Here is a 24,210-nt window from a genome sequence, read left to right on the forward strand (position 1 = left end):
AGTTTTAATCCAGCAACAGGCTGTTCTGATCATATCCAAAGACTTTCTGGGTCTGTGTGATCTGGCTGGAATATAAAAAAGCCCTTAACACACACTTTTAATCTCAAACAATGACATCCAATTGAGAGACAGACAATGTGATGAATCAGAGAAAGATTTGGCAGGATGGGCTACACTCACCTCTTAGGAGAATAGCTATTAGTTAAGGTCAGTGAAGTTCTGGATAGCTGAGTGAGTCAGATGAGAACCAGTGCAGTGAATGCAGTGCAATGGAGTTGAGTTTGTGGCGTTCAGAGGCAGTTTTTCAAAGCAGAACAATTCAGTACCATGTAGTCAGCAGATTATCCTGTCAATATTTTATATAATTTTGAGGGAAATCTCAAGATTAAGTATCCCTTTGCTCATCCGTCACTCTTCACTGACCACTTCAGTGTCACTGACAGCATTCCTTTGCATCAGTTATTAATTTATAGGTCTAAAATACTGAACCTTTTGACTCCATCATTCCTTCTACAACTGTTAGCTGACATTCTATTCTAAAAAAAAAATAATTCATGTCTTTTCTGAATACAAGCACGCTCTTAGCTTTTGAGTGATGTATGTCCAGATGTTTAACATCTGCTTCTTTGGACTTTTGCTCAGCAGAGCCTAAGGATTGCATCATGTTTTATCCTATCTACAATGTTAACGGAAGTAGTTTTTAGGAACTTAACAGAATACTACATATTGAAAGAGAATTAAAAGGAACAGGTTCAGGACCAGCCACAGTGCATCCTTGTTTAGACTTTCTAAAGAATAACCACCATTAGCGAGATGCAACTGAGCCTCCACTCCACTGTACTGAGACTGCTCTCATGCTGCTGCAAGAAATGTTGTGACTTATAAAGAATGGGTATGTCAGGGAACCCAGAGCTGATGGGTTCCTGAGTTGAGATATTTGAGACATTTCTTTGCTTCATTTCTCAAGCTGGCTGTGGGTGGAATAAGATCACACACGCCTTTGATGCTGTTGTGAATAGCTGTTTCTTGTGAGCTTTCTTAACGCTAAATAAATGCAGTGGATGAAGACTAGTATGCCTTACATCTTCATTAGACTGAAATAAGAACTACAGAGGTTGTTGAAATAAAAAACTATGTTTTTGTTATCACACAAATAATTCATTACTATGTGTTTATAGTAACGGATTTGGATGATATAGAATTCTATGGTCTTCCCCAGAAATTTCTCTTCCTCATTTACAATTTCTAATTTAATTTTCAGTCTTTATAGATCCAGCAATATTTTCTCTTCTAATTCAGTTTTGGTACTTTGCATCACTTTAAAATTTTAATTTGTCCAAGTATTAGCATCATATGCATCATGTTGATCATAGTTTCTTATCAATATTTATTGCCTATATATTTGTTAATTATTATAAAGAAAGAAAAGCTTTTCACTTTATTGATTTTCCTTTTGTTTTTCTTCTTTCTATCTCTGGCCTTTATTGTTTACTCTTTTAATTTCAAATTTTACTTCTCTTTTGTAAAAACTCGTATTTTATTTCATGTGTATGAGTGTTTTGCCTGCATGTATGCATGCACACCATGTAGCTACCTGATGCTTATGGAAGCCAGGAGAGGGCATCAGATTCCCTGGGACTGGAATTACAGATGGTGGTGAGCCACTGTGTGGGTTCTCAGAATCAAAGCTGGGGCCTCTGGAATAGCAGCCCGTACTTTCAACTCCTGAGCTATCTCACAGGCCCAGAAGTTTTACTTTTATATTCCTTATAAAAGACAAGATTTACACTTGTCTTTCTCTGTTATGTGAGTATTTTATTGCTATGTAATTTAAAACTTAACTATTGATTTAACGGTAGAATTTTGCTACACTGTCTAGTCAGTCCTTAACTCCTGGGGTGATATAATCCTCCTGCCTCAGCCTCTCTAGAAGTTGGAATGATAGAATGGTACCACCATATGCAGTTATTTTATTTCCCACTGAGTATTGGTTTAGGTGCATTTCAGAAATTTTAAATATTGTTTCTTTCCTTTTCTTTTTCTTTCTTTCTTTTTTTTTCCTATTTATACTGTGCCTTGTAGTCTGGGAATCTCTGACACTTTATTGATTGCAATTTTCACAAGAATACCAGAAAAAGCACTCTTTCAAGCCTTGTTTCAGGAGATAGATGATTCTGGTTTATTTCCTTATTGGATTCCTAGTTATGATAACATCCACTCATTCTGTCTACCATGTAGTCAGCAGATTATCCTGTCAATATTTTATATAATTTTGAGGGAAATCTCAAGATTAAGCATCCCTTTGCTCATCCATCAGTCTTCACTGACCACTTCAGTGTCACTGACAGCATTCCTTTGCATCAGTTATTAATTTATAGGTCTAAAATACTGAACTTTTTGACTCCATCATTCCTTTTACAACTGTTAGCAGACATTCTAGTCTAAAAAAAAAAGCAGCATTTTCCTTTTCAATTATTCCTTTATGTATCAACATAAACACTTAGGGGAGAATCTAAAATATGAAGAGACAAAAAGACTGTAGAGTTCATTGACAAATGAATGTATAATTTCATTTTCTCCATCCTTTCTTCCCACCTTTCCCTTCCCCCTCCCTCCCAGTCTCCTTCCCTCTTCCTTTCCCTTCCCTTCTTCCCTCCCTCCCTTCCTTCAATTTTCCTTTCTCAGCATTAGACAATGAACTCAGTGCTTTTTGCTTTCGAAACAAGCACTCCACTACTAAGCTACTGCCTCACTTCTCTCAGTATTTTTAAGATGACATTTATTGAGATGTACTATAAATTTTAGCTTTTAAAAATACTACATCCGTACACTTCTGCAATGGAATATTATTCAGATGTTAAAAGCATTATGAAATTCATAGGTAAATGGATGGATAGAACTAGCCACCTCAGATCTGTCTCTCTCTCTCTCTCTCTCTCTCTCTCTCTCCTCCATATACAGGCCCCTTCTTTTCCCTCTCTCTGTCTCTGTGGAACTCCCTCTGCTCCCTGTCTGTCTGCCATGGCCCTCTTGCTGCCTCTATCTCTTCCCCTCATTTCCCCTCCCACAACAAACCTCTTTTGTACCAGACATGGGCCCTCCAAAGACACCACCTTGTTACGTTATATTTCTTAACATTCACCCCAATTGACTACCATAAAGGTGATCACACATTTCCCACTAATTAATATAGCAAATTATACCAATTTGGTTTTGAAATATTCAATTTGTTTTGCATTTCAAGAATTAACCTCCTTTGGTCACGATTATCCTTTTAAGATGTTGTGTGATTTCAGTAGCTAAAACTTTACTAAGAATTTTCTATTTACGCAAATGAGGAACAATTTACATGTAGTTTTCTTTTCTTACAACCCCTTTTAGAATGTGCTAATCAGGGTAATGCTAATAGCATCAGTGTCCCATGCTAAGTATTTTATGGCTATCAGATGCTGTTCTAAGTAATTTACATATTATATTCAAATTTCTATTTTGAAATAATTTTGAACTTTAGGAAACTGCTTTAAGCCGGGCAATGGTGGCGCATGCCTTTAATCCCAGCACTTCGGAGGCAGAGGCAGGCGGATTTCTGAGTTCGAGGCCAGCCTGGTCTACAAAGTGAATTCTAGGGCAGCCAGGGCTACACAGAGAAACCCTGTCTCGAAAAAAAGAAAACAAAAAACAAAAAACAAAAAAACAACAACAAAAAACAAAAAAACAAAAAAAGAAAACTGCTTTAAGAGTAATATTAGATATTCTCATGTACTTTTACAGATTCTACACATCCTAGCCACTTGCTACATAGATAGTATCTTCCCACTCGTTCCGCGATGCTTTTTATTTTCATGACTCATATTTAAAACTCGGAAATCCCATGTATATCTCTCTAAATCTGCTTTCTATCACTTTTGTAGAGTTATTGGCTAATCTCTATCCTGGCTAATATCTCTCTACATTTCCTGCTTCTACTATACAAGACCAGGTTCACTATTTAAGATATCTCAGACATTATTTGAGAGTCAATAAAATTGATCTGATGAATTTAGCTAGAAAAATCTCAAGATAAATTGCTATGATTTACTCTGTGATGTTCTTGAAGATAATTCTATTTATACCACTATGAAGTCCATATCAGATGGCACGCATAACAGCTATCTGAAACTAACCTTCTCACTGAAGGCCCCTCCCATTTTTACCTCTTTAGAGCCCTGTCTCTTTCTCCTTGCTCTGTTAGAAATATTGTAGACTCAAATCTAAGGTCTACAACTTCATGACTGCCATCCTTCCTGACTATGATGTTGTGGTAATTATTTAAAATGGCCTCTGGCTCAGGCCGACTATCTAAGCTGCAGCGGCTCTGCCCAGCCCAGACACCATGTTTCTTGGCCTGAGGCCACGTGAGTGCTGGGCTGCCAGAAACACCAGCCCTGCCACCCACTAGATGCCAGCATGAGAGATGGCTCTGCTAATCTTCCACGCTGTCTCCGCAAGGCAAGGCATTGCCCAGACCATTCCACCATCCATGTGGTCCCAATAAGAGAATGAGACTCCAATTCTTATAGGTTAATCAAAGGCTTTATATGTTTGATAATGATTAATAACAAGGTGCCCATACAAAGAGAGTTGTATCCCAATTAGCTAACCTAATTATAAGTTTATAGGTTGTTCCCCATGAGTGCTCTCCATACCTGTGTGGTTCTCCATCCTCCTACATCTCTGCCCTCACTAGCTCCTCCTTTTCCTTTTTTCTCTTCCTCTCCCAACTCCTCCCACCTTAGCTCCTCCTACACTGTGAGTTTGGCTAAGGAAGAGAGAGTGTAAAATATTCAAAGAAGAGTGGGCAGCTCTCCTTTTGCCTGTTCATCACATGGCACTGGGTGTTTGTTATTAAAATCCGTGCCTCTTGCCTCCTGCCAGGCATCTAGGAATCTCACAGGACTTTCTTCCCTAATACTTTCTCTGATACTTTCAAGCCCAGGGTTGCTCATCTGCATGTTCCTTTGCTGACTCAGAAGTCTTTTGCTCTCCCTTAGCCACTTCCATGTCATGATTATTCTGGTCAGTTTACTGGAGTGAATAATACCTTGGAGATCCCCACAGCACAACTCAAGGAGTCCTTGTCACAAGACTTTTATTGACAAATATATTATAAGTGCTCTGATCTAGTGAATAGATAGGCTTTTAAAAACTGGCTAGAGTATTGGAACATGATATATTAGAGATGGAAGGCCTTGTTAGAGGAAGAAGGTTGTAGGGGGTTACATCTTTAAGGGCTACAATAGTCCTGTCCTTACTATTACTGCTCTGCTCTGCTTTCTGAGAGTCAGGTTGTGAATTATACCATCACCACCTTCTTGCCATGATGGACTGAATCCATGAACAAAAACTTCCTTACATTGCCATTATCCCACAGTGGTAATAAAACTGACAAACACCCCTTACCTACACCTAACTACCTCGATCTCGGTATTCTCTTTACTTATCTCTTTTGACTCTCCTAACTTGATATTCTCTTTATTTAACTCTTCTGGCTGCCCTTTGACTGTTAGCATTTTCCTAGCCAGGACTCAGGTGTGTGCATCAATTCTCCAAGCCTCTGCTTTGGCTTCCTGCTTCTCCCATTAGAATCTCTGTCCCTGGGAATACTCTAGCCCCAATCTTCTCCTATTTTTGATCAAAATTTAATCTACTCCATGTCTTATTCAGTGAAAGATCAATCAAAAGAAAATTTGCTGTGTCAGTCACTCTGAAGTTACTACTTGTGTTGCAAATGTCCTAAGGCATTTGGAGTTTGAGGGCTTATTCCTTTAATCTCAAGAAACCGGTTTTTTTTTTTTTTTTTTTTTTTTTTTTTAATGAGGAAAGCTCATGTTGAGATGATAAAATGAAGATCATCAGACTGTCCTTCAAGTAAGCCAAGCCCTGCATGTGCAAGCAGTTCAGGAAAGAAAAAAGTGTTCAATCTAGTGTTTTCTAAAATACACTCTTCTGAACAATAGCCCTGCAAACTGCTTAAGAATAAAGGGAAAGTTACTTTAATGTTCCACCTTTTGTTCTATGGGTTTTAACTTGGTTCTGCTTTCCTGTCTGAATGAGTAAAATTGCCAGAGGATCTAAGTCTAATTCCAATGAAGTTCAATAAAAATGTGAATGATCAATATGGTCAAACCAGATACAATTGTAACTCCGTAACTGATTTTGAATAATATAATGTTTTAAAATTGTTTAACTGCAGGTAAAGGGTTCTCTCTCTTCCTATCTCTCATAAAGCTGTGTCTTGTACTTTGCCCCAGCTTCTGTGTGGTTGAGTGATTTGAAATAACAAAGAAAATTCCACAGAGGAATGTTTTATTTATATAAATAGAAGACATACTGTCAATTTTACTTTGAACACTTCAAATCAAAGGCAACTCTACTATAATGCTTGATTTTAAATGTTTATAGCCTCTTAGAACAGATAGATAGATAGATAGATAGATAGATAGATAGATAGATAGATGAACATGTGTATATATTTAGCATAGATATAAATATACCACACTAATAAGGAATAATTAATTATAGAAATGATAGATAATCATAAAATTAATCTAGACAAAGTAGTTCCACTTCTTTACCTTGTGACCTATTTTTCTAATTTTCTGTGTATGGAACTTGAGTACACCTGTCATTGTGTGTTTTTCATTTTTGGCAACAAAACTTCAATTTTCTTGGTCTTAAAATTCTCGTTTCTTGACAGGTACCCATCAAAACCTCACTTCAAATTTTCTACTTTTATAGTAGGCTTGGAGTGCATCAGGAGATTTCTGCTTAGTCAAGCTATCTTTTAAACTTTGTTTTGATAACCCATCTCATTAAAATGTAGTGCAGAGTCCTCATGTTTATTTATTATTTGAGCATAGCTCATAAAACTATTATTCAAATATGACTATACTCACTAATATATTTCATGGCATACATATATCTATGATGTTTCTGTATTCCAGTAATGTCTTCATTACCCATCCATCTTTTAATAAAAAGCTATTTATTTTCCTGGATATTAAAAAAAAAAAGTGGCGCTCTCTCCTCCATACTTGTAGACTTTCCCTGTATTTTGTTCAATGTTGTTATATTTTCCTATAGCATAGATGGAGAACATTGTAATGAAGATCACATTTCAAGGATATTATTTTGATTGTTTTATTTATTTACATTTCTAATGTTCTCCCCCTTCCCAGTTTCCCGTCCACAAACCCCCTGTCCCATCCCCCCTCCCTCCTGCTTCCATGAGCGTGCTCTGTAACCCATGATTAGGAACTGTGAAGCAAAAATTTTAGCATATATATATATATATATATATATATATATATCCGAGGTCTCAGTCATGAATTTAGGATACATATTTTACTTTTTTAAGGCATTACATGATCCTCTTATTGAACCACAATGCATTTGCCTGTGTTCTGTGCTCCTAGTTTTCAGTTCTATTTATACTTATAAAGTCTGATGTAAAGTCACAACTTGAGCCTGGGAAGCTCTAGGGCAGCCACAGCTACCGGTGAGTTTGGTTGAGGTGTCTTCTAGTTGTTTTGTGCATCTAGTGCCAGCAACAGAATTATTGCATTTTTGCCCAAGTCATTCAGGCCATTGACCTGTAGAGTCAAAGCCTGAACACTGTTGTTTCTGGAATTGAGATTCTTGGATGGCTCATGGTGTGAGCATCTCTCTTTCTCTCTCTCTCTCTCTCTCTCTCTCTCTCTCTCTCTCTCTCTCTCTCTCTCTCTCTCTCTCTCTCTCTTCTGGAATGTTTTTTTCGGTGAGGCGGTGTTTGCACCCAAACTTTCAACTCGGAAACCTTTTCCAATGTCACTTGTATCAATCACATATAAATGCTTGTTTGGTTAATCTGTGTTGTTTCTCCTTGGACCCATAGCTTCAATCTTTCTTGCCAGTTACCTTCCTTAAGGACCAACTCCTCAATGACATCCCACAATGGCATCCTCTCTTTTCAAACTGACATGTCAAGAATCCATCTCTGTGCATCCCAATGTTCTCTCTAATTCTAGAATGAAACCTAATTCTACCTTGCTTTCTGGACTCTATATGAACCAAATACTATTATTTTCCTGAAGTATTAGTGTGTGGTCAGCCAGGTCTGCTCCACAGATCATGTCATCCTGATGGTGGATGATGAAGAAATAGTGCCCCCGATAAATCTCTTGTATACAGCCTGTTGCACAGTGTGACTTTTTTGGAACTCCTTGACTCCAGTAAGCCAAGGTACCCTTCCTTCTGCCTCGAGACCCTAACACTAAAAGCTTCTTAAAGCCAAGTATTCTGTAAAACATTCATATGCACACACACACACACACACACACATGTTTGATTGTTATTTTGTGTGGGGTGAGCTGTGGGATGTGTGTGTGTAGGTCAAGGGACTAAAATACTGAGAATCAGTTCTCCTTCCACTGTGGGTCTATGTGGACAACTCAGAATGGGCACGCTGAGCCATCTTGGTGGCCCTGGAACATACTTTTAAAGTGCTTTTAAGGATTAGAGTAGAGAATCTTTTAGTATTTTTTACTAAGATTGGTTCAATTATTCATATATTCTGGGGGAAAGGAAATCAAGTGAAAGAAAAGTCCCTAGTAGTTAGCCAACTCCATCCTACGGTGCAACAGCCATGAGCACTGCACTTTGGTTCCTATGGAGTTATGGTCTATAGAGGAGCAAAGATGCTTCAGACGGCACCACCCCATGGTTATGTTTTCCACAGCGTGCTAATATTTATTGAAACCTAAAATGGGTAGAGCAGTAAGCCTAGGCTCTAAAGGTGTAGTGGTTAATTAGATTAACTCTATCTCATATGTCTGAGTTTCTCAAAAACATCTTCCAGAGAACTGCTATTCAAATTACCAAAAATATGGAATTCATCACTAAGTCCAGAAACAACTCAGCACATATGGGGGTGTGATATATACTAAATTAAATATTATCTCAGCAATTAAAAGAGAATGAGCATGCTGTCTGTGAACAAAGCAGTGTTACTTTATAAAAGAGAAATGAAATAGCTTCTTTGGCAACACAGATTGGATTGAAAGGTATCATACTGACATAAATAATGCAGTCACACAAAGACAAATTTACATACTTCCCTATCAATTGTTAGGTTACTTGAGGGGTTAGGGGTCACTGGAGGCCAGGAAGGGGAGGAGACATAGTATGACTAGATAATCGGAAGCAAGATAATTAATTAATCACAGCAGCATGATAACATTCTCTAACAATTTATGATGTATTTAAAAATATCTGGACAAGTCCACATTCTACCACACAGAAATCATAAATGCTAGGAGAGAGGAAAGCCAATATCTGGATTTTATCATTATGCATATGTGTACCTAATTATACCATATCCCATAAATAATGTGTGTATACTATGTCAATTATATCGCTTTTTTAAAACGGGAGAAACCATGTTAGATAATAAATATATTAATAAAGAAAGTCACTTAAAATAAAGCTTCCCATTTTTCTACCTTAACAATCTCATATAAGAAAGATAACAAAATAGCCAGGGCTGCTCCATGTCAAAAATTCTGATTCCACGAATTATACACAAGTGCATTTAACTCCTGCTGCATAGCACGGTTACATACAGTTGTTTAAGAAATTCAGATACTGAGGCCGGGATGATGGTAGAGCTTGTTTTCCTGTTGACTGTGGCTTACACAGAGTGACTCATGCTGGCTACTGTGATGGCTAGTGGGTACCACAGGCACCAGGTCTCCTGGTATGATGATATCCACGTGACAGGCATCTATTACCCAGTAAGCACTTAGGATTTGATAATTCCCTTCTACTCATTATGCCAAAGGATAGAGTGTGCTACTGAACACACACTGGGGCTTGCTTACTCTTTGGCTCATCAGTTTGATAGATTTTATTTTGTTCTCAGGGGAACTCAGATATGAGGAGACTCCTGTATTTTTCTCAAGACATAGAGTGGATTTGACCTTCATTCATTCACACATTCGCTTTGATTCTTTGTTTTTAAGTCAGACTTGGGTAGTGATAAAAATTCACCTTTTGGCATACAGAAGCTCAGGGGATTTTTCTTCCCACGTTTCACAACTATGTAAGTCTACTCGTTACAGACCTAAACTCTAGAAGCCTCTATCACCACATTTCCTGTTTATAACTGAACAAAGTACACACAAAAGAGTTGAAGAAACAGAGGAGAAAAAAAACCTGAGTACTGGTAAAGATATATGTTGGTGCTGTGCTGTTTGTAATGTAACAGAGCAACGGTATTTAAGGAAAAAAGTTGGTAGGAGAATTCTTAGGTGACCGATCTCTTTCATGGATGCACACAGGGGCTTCTAAAAAGGGAAGCATGTCAGGTGAGTGGCATTCTGAATTCTTTTTGTCTTTCACTACTATGTCTAACAGTTCATTTAGTAATTTCAAAGTATTAATGAGACAGTTACTTGTGGGGAAGTAAACTGGTTAACATAGTATTTAAAAAATATTGTACAATGATGTTTCATACGATTGGAAAGTGGTTTAAATTGTATTGATGGGGATATTGATTATTTGCTCTGAAAGAAAAAGTGTAGGGGCAGTGTCTCCTGAACATAAAACTATCACAGCTATTGATAAATGTCCATTGGTAATTGTGCCATTTGCAAATCTGTTGTTTTTACAGAATCTTTTGTTGACCATGTGTATTTCTCTTTACTTGGCTTAAATAGATAATGGGATAGGAGTAATTGATTGCAATTGTCTAGCAATTAGACATTATAGTTTCTCCCAGGATTTGATGAAATTGCCAATAGTCAGGGAAATGAAAGATTGAAAAGGCCAGTGGAAATCCCACGGTGAGACAGATCGTGATGAGAGCTCAGATTAATTTGCAACTATAAACCCACGTCTGTCATTCATTCCTCCTGTATTCTTGATGGACTTTTTATTTCTTTAACAAATATTTTTATGAGAGAAAAAATGCATAGTAGATTAAAAGACATTGTGCGGTAGAAAAACATCTTGCAAACAGACATTTAATTATGTTAAAATGAAAAATATTAAGTTGAATTTTCTTAAAGTTTTCTATGCCTTCCACACAATTTACCTTTTCAAACTACAATAACAGTCATTAAATCATATATCCATCTTTGGGACCAGATCTGCAACAAAATAATTCCCTTCTTCATTAAAGAAACTCACAGAACAACATTCATCACACTAATTAGAATTTGTCCATTCATTCATTTATTGCTAGACACTTCTGTTGTATCTAGCATTTTATATGTATGTTTTTAAATGGCAGGAAAATGAACGACTCTAAGGCCTTTGTGTATTGAGGGTTAGTTTTCAAAAATTATTTCTAGAATTGAATTTACTGAATGAGATATGTGGTTATTTCAAGTCTCATTGTTGCTAAATTGCTGCATCTCCAATGAAGATGGTAATTCTTTCACATTCTAGACTGCTTCTTTTTAATAGCTAATCTCATTTAAGAATCTTCATGAGAACAACATACTCAACTGCTTTATATGCATCCCTTTGGTTACAATGAGCTTAAACACCAAGCATTCTGCTTGGGCTTTTAAGCTGTTTGTTACTGTGGTTTGGACCTTGTCTGATCATATCTTTTGCCTAATTGTTATGGAACTGGCATACTTAATAGCAATAAATATTGGCCAGTAGTAGAGAAAAAGGTGTCATACATTATAATTTCTAAGAGTTGGCTTCCCAAAAGTTTGCCTGAAGGGTTTAAAAAAATCATTTGTTTGAATAAAGCACAGGAATGTAAGCTGCCACATGATGTTCAAACCCGTGTTCTCTTCCCCAGTTTGTATGAGAGCAAAAATAAATAGAATAGTTCTAATTCTGCTAGGATCATGTAAGAAACGGACATAGCAGTACTCTGCCTGTGCTGCTAATGGGAGCTTGGGAAGGGGAAGTTCAAAGGCAATGAATGTGCTATTCAACTCTCTCTGAAACTTAATAGTTCTAAACAAGATGAGATAGGATGCATATCCTTCACAGCACACTTGAGCACGGGGCACGAGTGCTATCCTTGCCAATGAGGATTTCCCCATAACAGAGATCAAAGTGTTTATTATTAAGGCCTCCTAGATCTTGAAAGCCAAAATGATCCCCATCACTCAAAATTTAATATGAACAAAAATAATCTGATAATAACATTTTCCATGTTGAAACAGGTGAAATAAACATGCTAATCTGATAGCAGAGGCCATGCTTCCCCATTCACACTAAAGGAGTATTAACTGGATCAAGTGGAGAAATCCATTCCTTTGGCAATTCCTTTAATGAACAATGGTTCACCAGCTAGCTAACACGTTGTGTTTCGTTATTTGCTTTATAAGGCTCTCACTGTCTTTGCTCACTGGAGCTTCAGGTACCTTATGAACAGAGTCAGACTCTTTCGGAATGAGAGTTGACTAGTTATGAATGGCCTCTTACACTCAAACATTCCTCTAAAGATGCAGAGACAGTGTTTACCATGCAATTTAAGTAATATCTGGGAGTAAATGTAAGATGAGCTAATCAAAGGAAAAAGCACACCATCACTTAAAGGTCACAGTCATGAAAAACATGTGTACAAGTTAATAGTTAGTAACATATGTCATCATTGCACAATGTCCCATGCATTTTAAATTTTACTTATTCATAACAGCATTCCCTAAATTTAAAGAAAATAGAATAGGCCTTTAAAAAACTTTTAACTCCAGTGTTTTATGGGCTGAAAGGTTCCCATGTTTATCTCCACAGTCCCTCCTGGTTACTTCTCTAAAAGAGACACAGTTTCTGTACAAGGTGAAGTAACGAAGCACGGATGAGCAGCAGCTTTCCTATAGTGGAGATTTGGGCAGCCTTTCAACCCCAACAGCATCTACGGAGTTTACCAATCTCAAATAATGTTTAATTGTAAAAGCAACAAATGAATCTCGCATTAGATAAATCTGTAGAATGCTCTCTTAAAATCCACCATCTACCTTCTAGACATATTTTTCAATTAATTTAAATATTGATTAATGGGAATCTAGTTTCTTTAGAAAGAGATGAGCCACATGTCACAAGGATGAAGTTGGACACTCCAGTTTGACTATTGGCTTACTGAGGATCAGTGATTTGCATGGGGGAAGTTATACAACTTCCGAAGGCCTGATCTTGTTCTCCTTCTCATGTTGTGTGGAAATAGACACATCAAATTTTGTATTGCTATTTTGCTTCTCTCCCAGCACTCTGGGATTTATACCATTCATATCTCAGATACCCTCTACTCATGACAGGCACTCATTTTAAGGTTGATAGGGTTTCAAGTTTTGTATTAAAAACAAATTATTTACTTGAAACCTGGAACTACAAGGAAAGTTCCCTTTAGGCTATCATCTATGATTCTCATACCTTTTGTTGGTGATAATGGGCCCAGGTGGTGACAGTTTCGGATATGGAAATAGTGCTAGCATGCTATAATCCCCAAATAAAAATATGCTGTGTTCAACACAACTTTCCCTTCATGAGTAGATACATTGAGATTGTAGTATCAAATAATTTTTCTTTCAAAACATTTTAATGCTTCAAACAAATATACACAATTGTGGAATGGATGTCTGAATAGAGTTTATAAGCCAAGGAAGGCACCACAGAGAATGGCTATATCTAGTAAACCAAGACACTTGTCCTAGTTAAGAACAGTCTGAAGTCTGAAATCCATAAAGCATTATGTTTTCTTCTTTTTATTATTAATTTTTTAAGAGAAGGTTTCTACACTAATAAAGTCTGCTAATAGAAAAGCACTACATTTACTTAGCCAGATCTCTTTCCAGAACAATTATGCAATTATGAACTCCATATATACTGCCTGCTGATACCTGTTGGCTTTATGGTAGTCAAAGATCTTACAACTAAACCCACCATTATTAGCCCTTAGTGATTGAAAACTAGATAGAAGTGCATATAATTTTTTTTCCTATTTGCTATTGCCTCACAAATGATTACCTGAAACCCCTGCCTTCTTAATGATGTAAGTGGCCAAATTCTGATTGTGTAGTTATTTTTGAGTAAAAAAAAAATCTATATAAATGAAAGTACAATTAATTAATAATGCTACTAAAACATGCCCTTGTTGAGCAAATCTTGTTGGGTACAAGAGGATGCACTCTGCACTCATAGAAACTCAGAAAAATGGGGAGATATTTACACTGCACAGCAATTCCTGGAGAATTACTGGAGAAAGAAGGCAGTGTGTGTGTGTGTGTATGTGTGTGTGTGTGTGTGTGTTTTCACACATATATGGATCTGTTGAGTTCTTCTGTTTAGTTACACAATCTCTGCTCTTTGCCTCTGTGTGTGTGTGTGTGTGTGTGTGTGTGTTTCAAAGGGAGAGCAGGCATTTCTGTCAATCAAGAAGATGCAAAAGAAGTTAAGGGTGTTGTAAAGACTTCCAAGTGAAAATAAAATTCAGATCGCATGACAAAGGGAAATGTTTCTGAAAAATAGAAACAAAATGCTAAAGTCAGAGGGAGACGAGCTCACACAGACCACCTCCCCACTTGCACGTCTAAACTTCCCAGGATGTTACAGGTTCATTAGTGTTGTCAAGGACTAGAATTGCTCATGTAAAACAAATTCATTGTTTTGTAAACAATGCAACACACACAGCCCCATGAGGATACGTACAGGGTGTCCCAAGTTCTTACCTAGTACCACTGACATAGTCCATGGACACTGTCGGGATTTCCCTTAAAGCGTTCAGTATAGAATAGTATTCGTATTTGGGCTGTTTATTTGTAGCAGAGAACAAAGTTATCTTCCTGTAGCAATTAATGGACTAACATACATTTCACTTTTCCTTTTGATTGAAAAGGAAAAAGTGCAACTTCTATTTGAAATATAAATTTGTCCAAATGATAGGATAATTTTTAACTATGTTTAGTATAACAAAAAAATAAGTGCTTTCGACTTACTCCTTTGAACTGTGGCTCCTTATATTCGGCTTTCTTTTATTTGTTCAAAGTATAGCAACTTAATAACTGTATACAAAATAATAGCAACTGTGGGGAATGAGCAACAAGACAAAACACGTAGTAGAAAGGTTAGTTTGAGCAGTCTTTCATCAATAGTGAGAGCCATGGGTCCGTTATAATTTCCTGGTTTCTAATACTCTACTGACAGAGGAGTATTAGAAATATATAGTAGTAAAAAAAAGTAACCACATAAATCAGGGTAGATTAAAGGATCATCAACATGACTATAATAAAGGCCTGGAGATTTGTTTAAAGAAAGCTGTAAGGAAAAGCAATACTGTGCAGCATGGCCATTCTTGAACTCCTTATACTTGAGATAACTTACATAAATAGTTCTACAATATTTTTATAATTAATAAATTTGGTGATGAGTTTCATACAGTTGTTTCTTTTTCTTTAAACTTGTTTTCTGTCTTGATAAAAAAAGGCAGAGAATATGGAAAACAGGCCAATGTAACAAGAGCCACAGAAAAGTCAAGATTATATTTACTAACTACAACCTGAACTCCACCTCTTTGTTCCCAGTGATGCTTTCAAAGTCAAACTTAACTTCCAAAATCAATTTTACATCACTTGAGATTAGCACATGGTCAAGATCGCAAATCCTCTTATAGATCTAGAAGTGTATGACTTCTAGGTTGGATTATTTCTAAAGCTCAGTAACAAGTTCAGCGTCACTAAAAGTAAATTATCAATATAACCATTAAATATTTACTTTTAGAAAGTACAACATTTGGGTTAAGTTTACAATAACTTAATTTTAAAATGTGTACTGAGGGAATTTATAGGAAGTGACAGTATACTACATGATTGTTACTATCCTAAAGGAGTAAAGCTTTTAAAACGGTAGATATATGTAAAGAAATAATTGGATTGTGATGATTACTCTTTTTTCTGGGAGAAACCAATCAGTTTAGCTGCTTCGTGAAGAGTCTGAAAGACAAATTATGTTATGAACACATAGGAAGCATCTGGTTTTTGTTCAATAGGATGGTGGAAGCTTAAAGAAAAACACTTTGGGTTTTAGGTTCATATTATGAAAATGGAAGAACAGAGAGCAAATCTGATTGTTCACCAGGTCATTCCCACTCGCAGGGAGCTCTTCAAGATTTAACATCTTGGCCTTAGGCAAGGAGACCTTTTCTGGCCTTGCAGCTGGCCTTATAGCCTAGCTCCTCCTGTTAAGAGTTTTCAAAGTCCCTTTCCCAGACCTTTTCTTGCATCAGTCAATCTCCCAAAAGAAAATAGACTTTATATTTATAGAGGACACATCAATCAGCTTGATCAGATGGCTATCCATCAGCACTAAATGCTTGCTTCATGTTTTCTGAGAAACAAATAAATAACCACCACATTTCTTGGTAATTATACATTCAGAACAGAAAGACAATTTTAGTTCTGGGTATTGTTGATGAACACTTTTACCAGAGCAACAGTGGCCTCATTCATCACTGTCTCTAGCACAGAAGTCTGTTTCCCAGATGCTCGGAGAATGGGCCTTCTCAGTACAGTTATACATAAGTAGAAGAGAATCTGTGGCGTCTCTTCCTTGGTTATGGATATGTCTAGACCTCATACTTGTTCAGAACCTTTCTTTTGGTTCTGAGCCATTATATTAATTATCCTTCTCCATTCAATTTTCCAGTTATTGAGTGAGCTGATGGTGCTTAATGAGAAATGACGTTCTCCTGAATTTGTTACAGAAATAAAAATATACTTACCAGCAGTGAGGTGATAACGTAACAAGGATACTAATATCTATAGCTAACATTTATTGAGCTGTTAGTGACATTGTTCTGAAAACATTCTCACGTGTTATAACCTAAACCCCATAATAAAAAACATTGTTATTCATTTTCTTTTTCAAATGGGGAAATTGAGGTACGGAGACAAAGATGAAAAAGACAGTGTTTGGCCCTTAGAAGGCTCACAGTTTAGATTGGTAGTGAAATTAGTATACAAATGATTAACAAGGTTTCTAAGTATAAAGAGATGAATGAAAGCCTCAAAGAGAAGAATGTCTCTTTGAGTTGCCTAAGAAAAAGGCATTTCAGGCAAAGTACAATTATACAGAAACATAAGAACATTAACAAGGAATGGTATCTATTGACAACTGTAAGTACTTCTTAGTGACTAGGGCATCACATATGACTGAGAGGTTACAGCAGCTGCATCCCAAAAGATAAGCAGAAAATCTGAAGTAGAATTTTGTAGAAAGATTTGGTGATAAGGAATAAAAATTGATGCTCTTCATGTTTGGGCAGAGACAGGAACAGACGTTACCCTATGTCATAGGCTATGCATGCATTCAACAAGAAAATCTCAGGGCTGAGGAGAGGGCACAGATGGTAGAGTACATGTTGGTCACACATGAGGACCTGATCCACAGAATCTATGTAAACATTGTGTGTGGTGGTTCTATATCTGTAACCCTAGTGCTATGTCATAGAGCGAGAAGCAGAACCCAACGGCTTGCTAAACAGCCAGTTAGCCAAAACAGAGAAATTCAGTTTACTGAGAGACCCAGTCTCCAAAAAATAATGTGGATCAAGCAAGAAAATGGCAGCTAAAGTCAACCTCTGGCCATTACATGCCTGACATGGGCATGTACACCAGCATATACATCTATACCCATGTGTATACAACATGCATTCATACACGAGAAAAATACCAATTTTATCCAGGATTCAGACTAGATGGTGAAATGATGTTTCTGCCAGGATAGTTGGCTAATGTGGGATTCGCCGAAACAGCAGTGCTCCAGTCACTGAGTAAACAAAGAGCTCTGGTCAACTGAGCACACAGAAACAGAATCAGTCTGGCCTGAGAAGATGGTGTATTGTGTTTGAAAACCTTGAGTGTTAAGATATAAAGGTCTTTTGCATTCTGTATCCATACTTTAAAAATGTTTTAAAATTATGTTTATCTATTTGTGTATGGGAGTAAGGAGACAACTTACAGGATGTGGTTCTCTCCTTCCACCATCTGGACTCCAGGGGTCTACCTCAAGGTGGTGAGACTCAAGTGCTTTTACTCACTGAGCAATATTATATATACTTTCATCTGGTCATCTCTCTTCATAATTTTTAACCTAAAAATATTGAGGGTATGTAGTTTTAGCAGCCAGTACTTTACCAGTATCCCCAGGCTCCTTGTGTTTTTATTTTTCAAGCTGTTACCGATATAAAAATCAATACATCCTGACCATGGCAGCATATTAATGTAATCCCAGCACTAGTGAATTCAAGGCCAGCCTGGGCTACGTGTTTGTTTCCCAACAAACAAAAGAAAGAAAGTAATCAAATAAACAGTTTCATGTACGTATGCAATATCATGTGACATGCAGAATTTCTAAGCATATTTGGTATAGTTGATAGTTATTATGTTATAGAATGCTTAATAATACTTGATGGAGTGTTTTTAATAAGATTATTGTGCAGGGAAATCATTAAGGCTTCTATTGTTTTACATTTTATGAAACATTACTATTCCCTTAAAGGAAAAAAAACCCACTTATATCACTATCATTATTCAAGTTATCATTATTCAAGAATTAATTAATTCTTGAAAATTATTTTATAAAGAACACATTAGATGTTGTTACAAAAGGAAGTCAGAAATAGCTCTATTCTCAGTTGTTTATGGTGTTCTAAAGATATAGGAATAAGGTAGATAGAGGTTACATCCACAAAGAAGAAGGAGGAGGTGTGAGGGGATTGGGGGTTCCTGGGTGGGTGGGGGATGGGGTAAGGGGACAACATATGAAATGTAAATAAAACATCCAATAAAAAAATTAAAAAAAATAAAAATAAAAAAAATAAAAGTATTAAATTAAATAGCAAGTAATGAATAGACATATATCTGGCTTTAAATAAAATTTAAACTAGCTTAAATTAAATATACATGTATATATCCATACACATATATATTATATTATGTGTGTGCATAAATAAATATGCAATCATTGCTGCTACAGAGTGGGTTCGATGTGTAAGAGTGGAAACAGGAACTCCAGAGCTCTGTTCCTAGAACCCACATTTAAGAAGTGACAACAACCAAGCCATTGGGTGTGGCCTTGTGTGAGTCTGTGAAGCCAGCATTGTTGAGACAGGAGGATCACTGGAGCTTATTGGCTGCCAACCTAGCTCAGAAATTCAGTGAGGACACTCTGGCTAAAAGGTACAAGGCAGAGAGACACAGAGTGAGATACCCAACACCCACTCGGGTCAGTCCGTGTCCCACATACACACATGCACATGCACCACACAAACACAAATAGATGACACGTAAATTATATGTGGATATGAATGTGCATGTCTACATCATAAACACATATGCAGCGCATATAAATCTTCTTATGTCTGAACATGTTTATGTAAAGATCAATGATGTCCAGTTGAACACAGGAACATCTGATGGCAACTAAAAAGCTATTGAGCATCAATACGAAGTCAAAGAAACAATCAAAAGGCAAATGTCATGTATGAGATGCAGAAAACAGTAGCGGAGCAAAGATGTTTTTATTGACACCTTGCATTCTCATTAAACACTTAAAGGTAGATGAAGGAAGTTAAACCAATTTCTCCTGCATGTTAGCTTGGTGTTTTTGTGAGATTCCTACAAGTGGGAGAAGGGGTGTCTCTGACACTTTTGTCTGTTTTGGGGACTCTTTGCCTCCTACTGGGTCATCTTGTCCAGCCTTGATACGAGGGTTTGTGCCTTGTCTTACCATATCTTGTTTTGCCATATTTGGTGGATGTCCCTGGTAGATGTGACTGCTCTTTTCAGAATAGAAATGGAGGAATGGATCTGGTGGAGTGGGGGAGGAGTGGAGAAAGGAGAGGTCAGGATGTACTGAAAACAACAACAAAAAGATAATAAATAAATTAATTTTTACAAAAGTTTTTTAACACTTTATTGTGTTTAGCAATAAGCAAATATTTTTAGCTTATATTTTAATTTTCAGAAAGGTTCTAAAATGGTCTCTGACTTGGTCTCATGGTTAGAGAGTAGTGGCTCTGAAGGACTAAGATCTCTCTTACTTGCACTTGCAAGCTTTTTACAGCCTGCAGTTCTCATTATGTACACAACGTCTATGTTCCCCACAAAAGAGTTTCTAAAAGACATGACTTGGTTGGTTTTGTTTTATTTCAAAACTTTGATTCTTTAGTATCAGATATAAATGCTGACATAGGGAAGATAGCTAATTGATACTGCTGATGATCAGAAAGTTACTCTTCTGGGATCAGCATATAACATGGGTCATGTTGGCATGACTATCAAGATATGACAACTCTGGTCTGCTGTCTTCATCACTGCTCATAAAAATGTGGAGGTAACTGTAAATCATCTGGAGTAGTTGGCTGGCAATAAGCAACCTAACTCCTTTTATCACTCAGAAGTAAAATGGAAAGAGAGACCTTCACAGCAGTGAACTCACTTTTGTCTATTAATGGGACACTCAGTGGAATGAGAAAAATGTCCTATGGTCCATTCTAATAAAACTGCTACAATGACTCCAGAATTACAGTTTCATTCCAATATCTAGTGTGTTATAGATCGGAATCTGGTAAAAGGACCAAGTGATTTTGGGGGGAAATCATTTTAGCCTGAAGAATAAAGTCTAGGGAGAGTCTATGAAATGAAGATCTGGGATGATCAGAAGAATCTTGATTTTGAACTAAGTTTTTATAATCAGTCAGCACTTGTCACCCTTTAATTACTGAGTTTATCTTTTGTTTTACTAACACTAAAAATATGAAAAGCTTGCTTTAACCATTCTGAACCCAAGGGCTTATCATCACTTTGAAAGCTGCAAATATCAGCTTGTCAATGTATATTAATCTTCAGGCAGATTTATCATTCATTATGAGTAAAGGAAATTAATTCATTTACTTAATAATTTTGAGAAAAACCCTTACTACATAGTCCAGGCTTGCCCAGACTCCTAGCAATTCTAGTACCTTAACCTTTCGAGTTTTGCACTCACTGGTGTGAATTGCCACCTCAGCTAAATGCAGTGGTGTGAATCACAACCTTAGCTGAAGTAAAACTGATGTCTAGTAAGCCATTGTATCACAGACATATCTACTTTTGTTTCCAGGAAACTCTGAATGCCCCTTCTTCCTCTGGGGACTTCTAGTCTTCTTGGGCTTGGCTCTGGTTATATCGTTGATCTTCAATATTTCCCACTATGTAGAGAAGCAGCGACGAGGTAAGACCTTCTGGCAAACCATTGTATAATACCTGTTCAAATGCAGACCCAGGCAACCCTCAGGCGTAGAAACTGTTATGAGATGTCATTAACGGCTTGTTATAACTGTGAGAGATCTGTTTTCACCCTGAGGGCTCCCTTAATTTAAACATGAATTCACTTTGGAGATGTGAGACAAAGCTCCCCAATGTAGCTTTATGACTGTCTCAGGATTGACAGCTGAAAGGAGTTATTCTGCTAAATGGGCTTCTCTAAATGAACAAATCAGGGGATGGCCATCTTTTGAGACAGTGACAAAAGTGAAGAGCTGCACCCTATGGCTCTACTGAAGTTATTCAGTTCTCTGGGGCTCCAGCCATGTGACTTGGCACTGACTGGAAAAGCCACACACTGAACCCAGTCCTGTCATGACACCACAGGTCTAGAACTTGTCAGAGTGTCATTACCACTGTTAGCTTTGCCCCCTTTTAGCCAGGTGGCTTTTATCTACATATGTCATAATTAAAATGCTATAATGTGCACAAGCTGCACACACCTCTGTGTGCACACTGACTACATGGATCAGTGCACAGAAGAACCAAAGCTAAACTATTTCTGGGAAGTGCCTTCATATACAAAGAGCAGAAAAATTGCAGCAGGAGTTATAAATAGGGAGGGAAGAATTGTAAAAAGAAAAGATAAAACTCATGAAAAGGAACAAAACTAAGTTAGCACACTGGAGTTAAACATACAACACGTGTCTAAGAAAACCTGCATGAAGCTAGTGTAAATGCTGATCAGGTTGTACAGGGAGGGTCCTCCATCCACTTTGGAGGAGCTTCTTACGTGGTGATAACCCAGCATCAGGTGTGGACAGGAAGTTGTTGTCATGGAGATTTTGAAAGCTTGGAGGTATCTGAGAGTGAGTGGTATAGATGGTATAGCTCAGGTCACAGAACCATTCAATATCAAAATTGTTGCCAAGCGCCCAGGATAGCCATACACTAATTTTTCCTACCTCAATGTAAACAGGCTTTGTAATTTTCATCTTTGGTGCTTGAGGCATCAGATTTTATTTGTTCATATCTAGATGATTTTACATTGTACAGATAGAAGCAGACCCTCTCCGTTTACTTTTGCATGATAGATTTGATGGGTTTTTTTTTTTTTTGTAAGTGTACTAGCTATTATTGTCTCAGCCTTACCATAGAGGGCTCTATCGTTTAAAAACAGTGAGGCGGAGATAAAAATTGAAAATAGGAAATAATAAATTGAATGCATGATGTCTTTCTTTGGACTAATGGCAGCTTTTGATCATAAGCAGTATAGCTTCGAAAGCAAATCAAATGTGTGAATCAATATTCACTCTGGTTTCAGGTGTCAGCTGTTAGATCTCATGTAAGTAGAAAGGTCTCTATCTCTCTTCCTTTTTACAGCTAATGTAAAACACCATGCAGGTCATAAGGGTCTGTCGGGGAAAAGTAAATGTACATATATGTTAGTACAATGTGGGGACTTGACAGGTTGGTTTGTATGTGATACAGTCCATACCACCGTACTTCATGGACCTGGTGCTTCTTTCTCTCTTTTCACAGTAACTACCTCCTTCCTTTTGGCCACAGTAATCACCAAGGGCCTTCCCTGGCCCCACATCACTTCCTGTAACGTTAGTACATTGTTTCAGTAGGTGTCAGTCAGTTCTCCAGCCTCTTTGCTGCTCCAACCATGCCTGTGTCCTGGGATCCTCTGTAGCTCCTGGCTCACTTTCCTCCACCCTCATCTTTATATTATTTAAGAACTTAACAACACCTAGGGCTTCGTCCAGGTGCTCCAGTTAGCCACAATCCATTCCATTTCAGTGGGTTGGGTTTTCTGAGGCTTTTATGAGATTGGTTCCAAACATCAGTGGCTCACAGGTCATTGATTTGATATACACTTCTTAGGTGGAACAGACTGTATAGATTGATGCAAGCTCAGGGTGATTAGCCTTGAAGCAGCTTTGACAGTGCTCAAGGATTGCAAATTGCTCTCACTCCATGTTCCCAATTGCCCAACACTCCCCCACCCCAACCCTGAACTTTCCCCAGGTGTGAATATTCACCATGACATCTTTTCCAACCCACAGGAACAAATAATACTATTCTTCACTCCCAGAGATGGGAGGCAGTTTGAATTGTCTCTGTAAACACTCAGTTCCTCCCTAATCCTGAAGGCCTGGGCTTGCTCTATGTCTTGGGCAAAACAGGCTAGAAGAAAGTTTGTCACATCATCCAGCCTTTTTTTCACATGCTCTGTAATTGTAATGCTGCTGCAATTGGCCCCGTGTCACTTTTATGTTAGCATCTCTATGCTACGCTTTGTGGCTAAGAAACTTGCAAGATATAACTCTACCTTGGCCAAAAAGCAGTTAAAAAACTTCGGGTGCATATTAAATAGCTTAGAGAAGGAACCCTCCTTCCAGTGATAGTGCAAATATCTACACATTTAATCAAACAGACACCTTTTATTCTTTTTTATTGGATATTTTATTTATTTATATTTCAGATGTCATCTCCTCTTCCCATTTCCCCTCCCTAGAAACCCCCATCCCATCCACCCTCCTCCTTTTTGCTTTTATACCATTTTAATTACATGCAAGTATTAAGGTCAGTTCTAGGTTGAGGAACTAGCAATACAATAGATGCAAACAGTTAAGGAACAAGCAGCTTTGAAAATGAATACTTTGCTTTCTAAAATAAACCTTTATTTTTATTCAATGCATTGTCCAAATCTGTTCTTTCAGAGCATATTCATTTCTTTTACTAATCAGAATGTATTTTTTTCTTCCATGAAATCCAAAGAATATTATTTATTCAACTCTTCCTCTTCGATTTGAGAAGATTAATCAAGTGTGTGATTTGTTTGTGTATCAATCTTATTAGTGAACCTTCTTTTCACTAGACTATGGTATGTTTTTGACTGAAAATTAATGAGATTCAGTGT

The 24,210-nt window shown here is 37.2% G+C and overlaps 1 protein-coding gene across 1 annotated transcript in view; it reads left to right on the forward strand.

Annotated features, from left to right (window-relative positions):
• Window positions 1-10,229: 10,229 nt before the first annotated feature.
• Window positions 10,230-24,210, forward strand: part of LOC114610955 (T-cell receptor-associated transmembrane adapter 1) — a 34,056-nt gene continuing 20,075 nt past the window's right edge. Inside the window, exons 1-2 of the mRNA XM_028755603.1 lie at window positions 10,230-10,382; window positions 21,139-21,249. Of these exons, the coding sequence (XP_028611436.1) occupies window positions 10,346-10,382; window positions 21,139-21,249 (148 nt within the window). The 5' untranslated portion in view covers window positions 10,230-10,345. The remainder of the gene's footprint in view (window positions 10,383-21,138; window positions 21,250-24,210) is intronic.

Source organism: Grammomys surdaster, unplaced genomic scaffold (assembly GCF_004785775.1).
Source record: "Grammomys surdaster isolate TR1022 unplaced genomic scaffold, NIH_TR_1.0 126066, whole genome shotgun sequence".
Taxonomy (NCBI): domain Eukaryota; kingdom Metazoa; phylum Chordata; class Mammalia; order Rodentia; family Muridae; genus Grammomys; species Grammomys surdaster.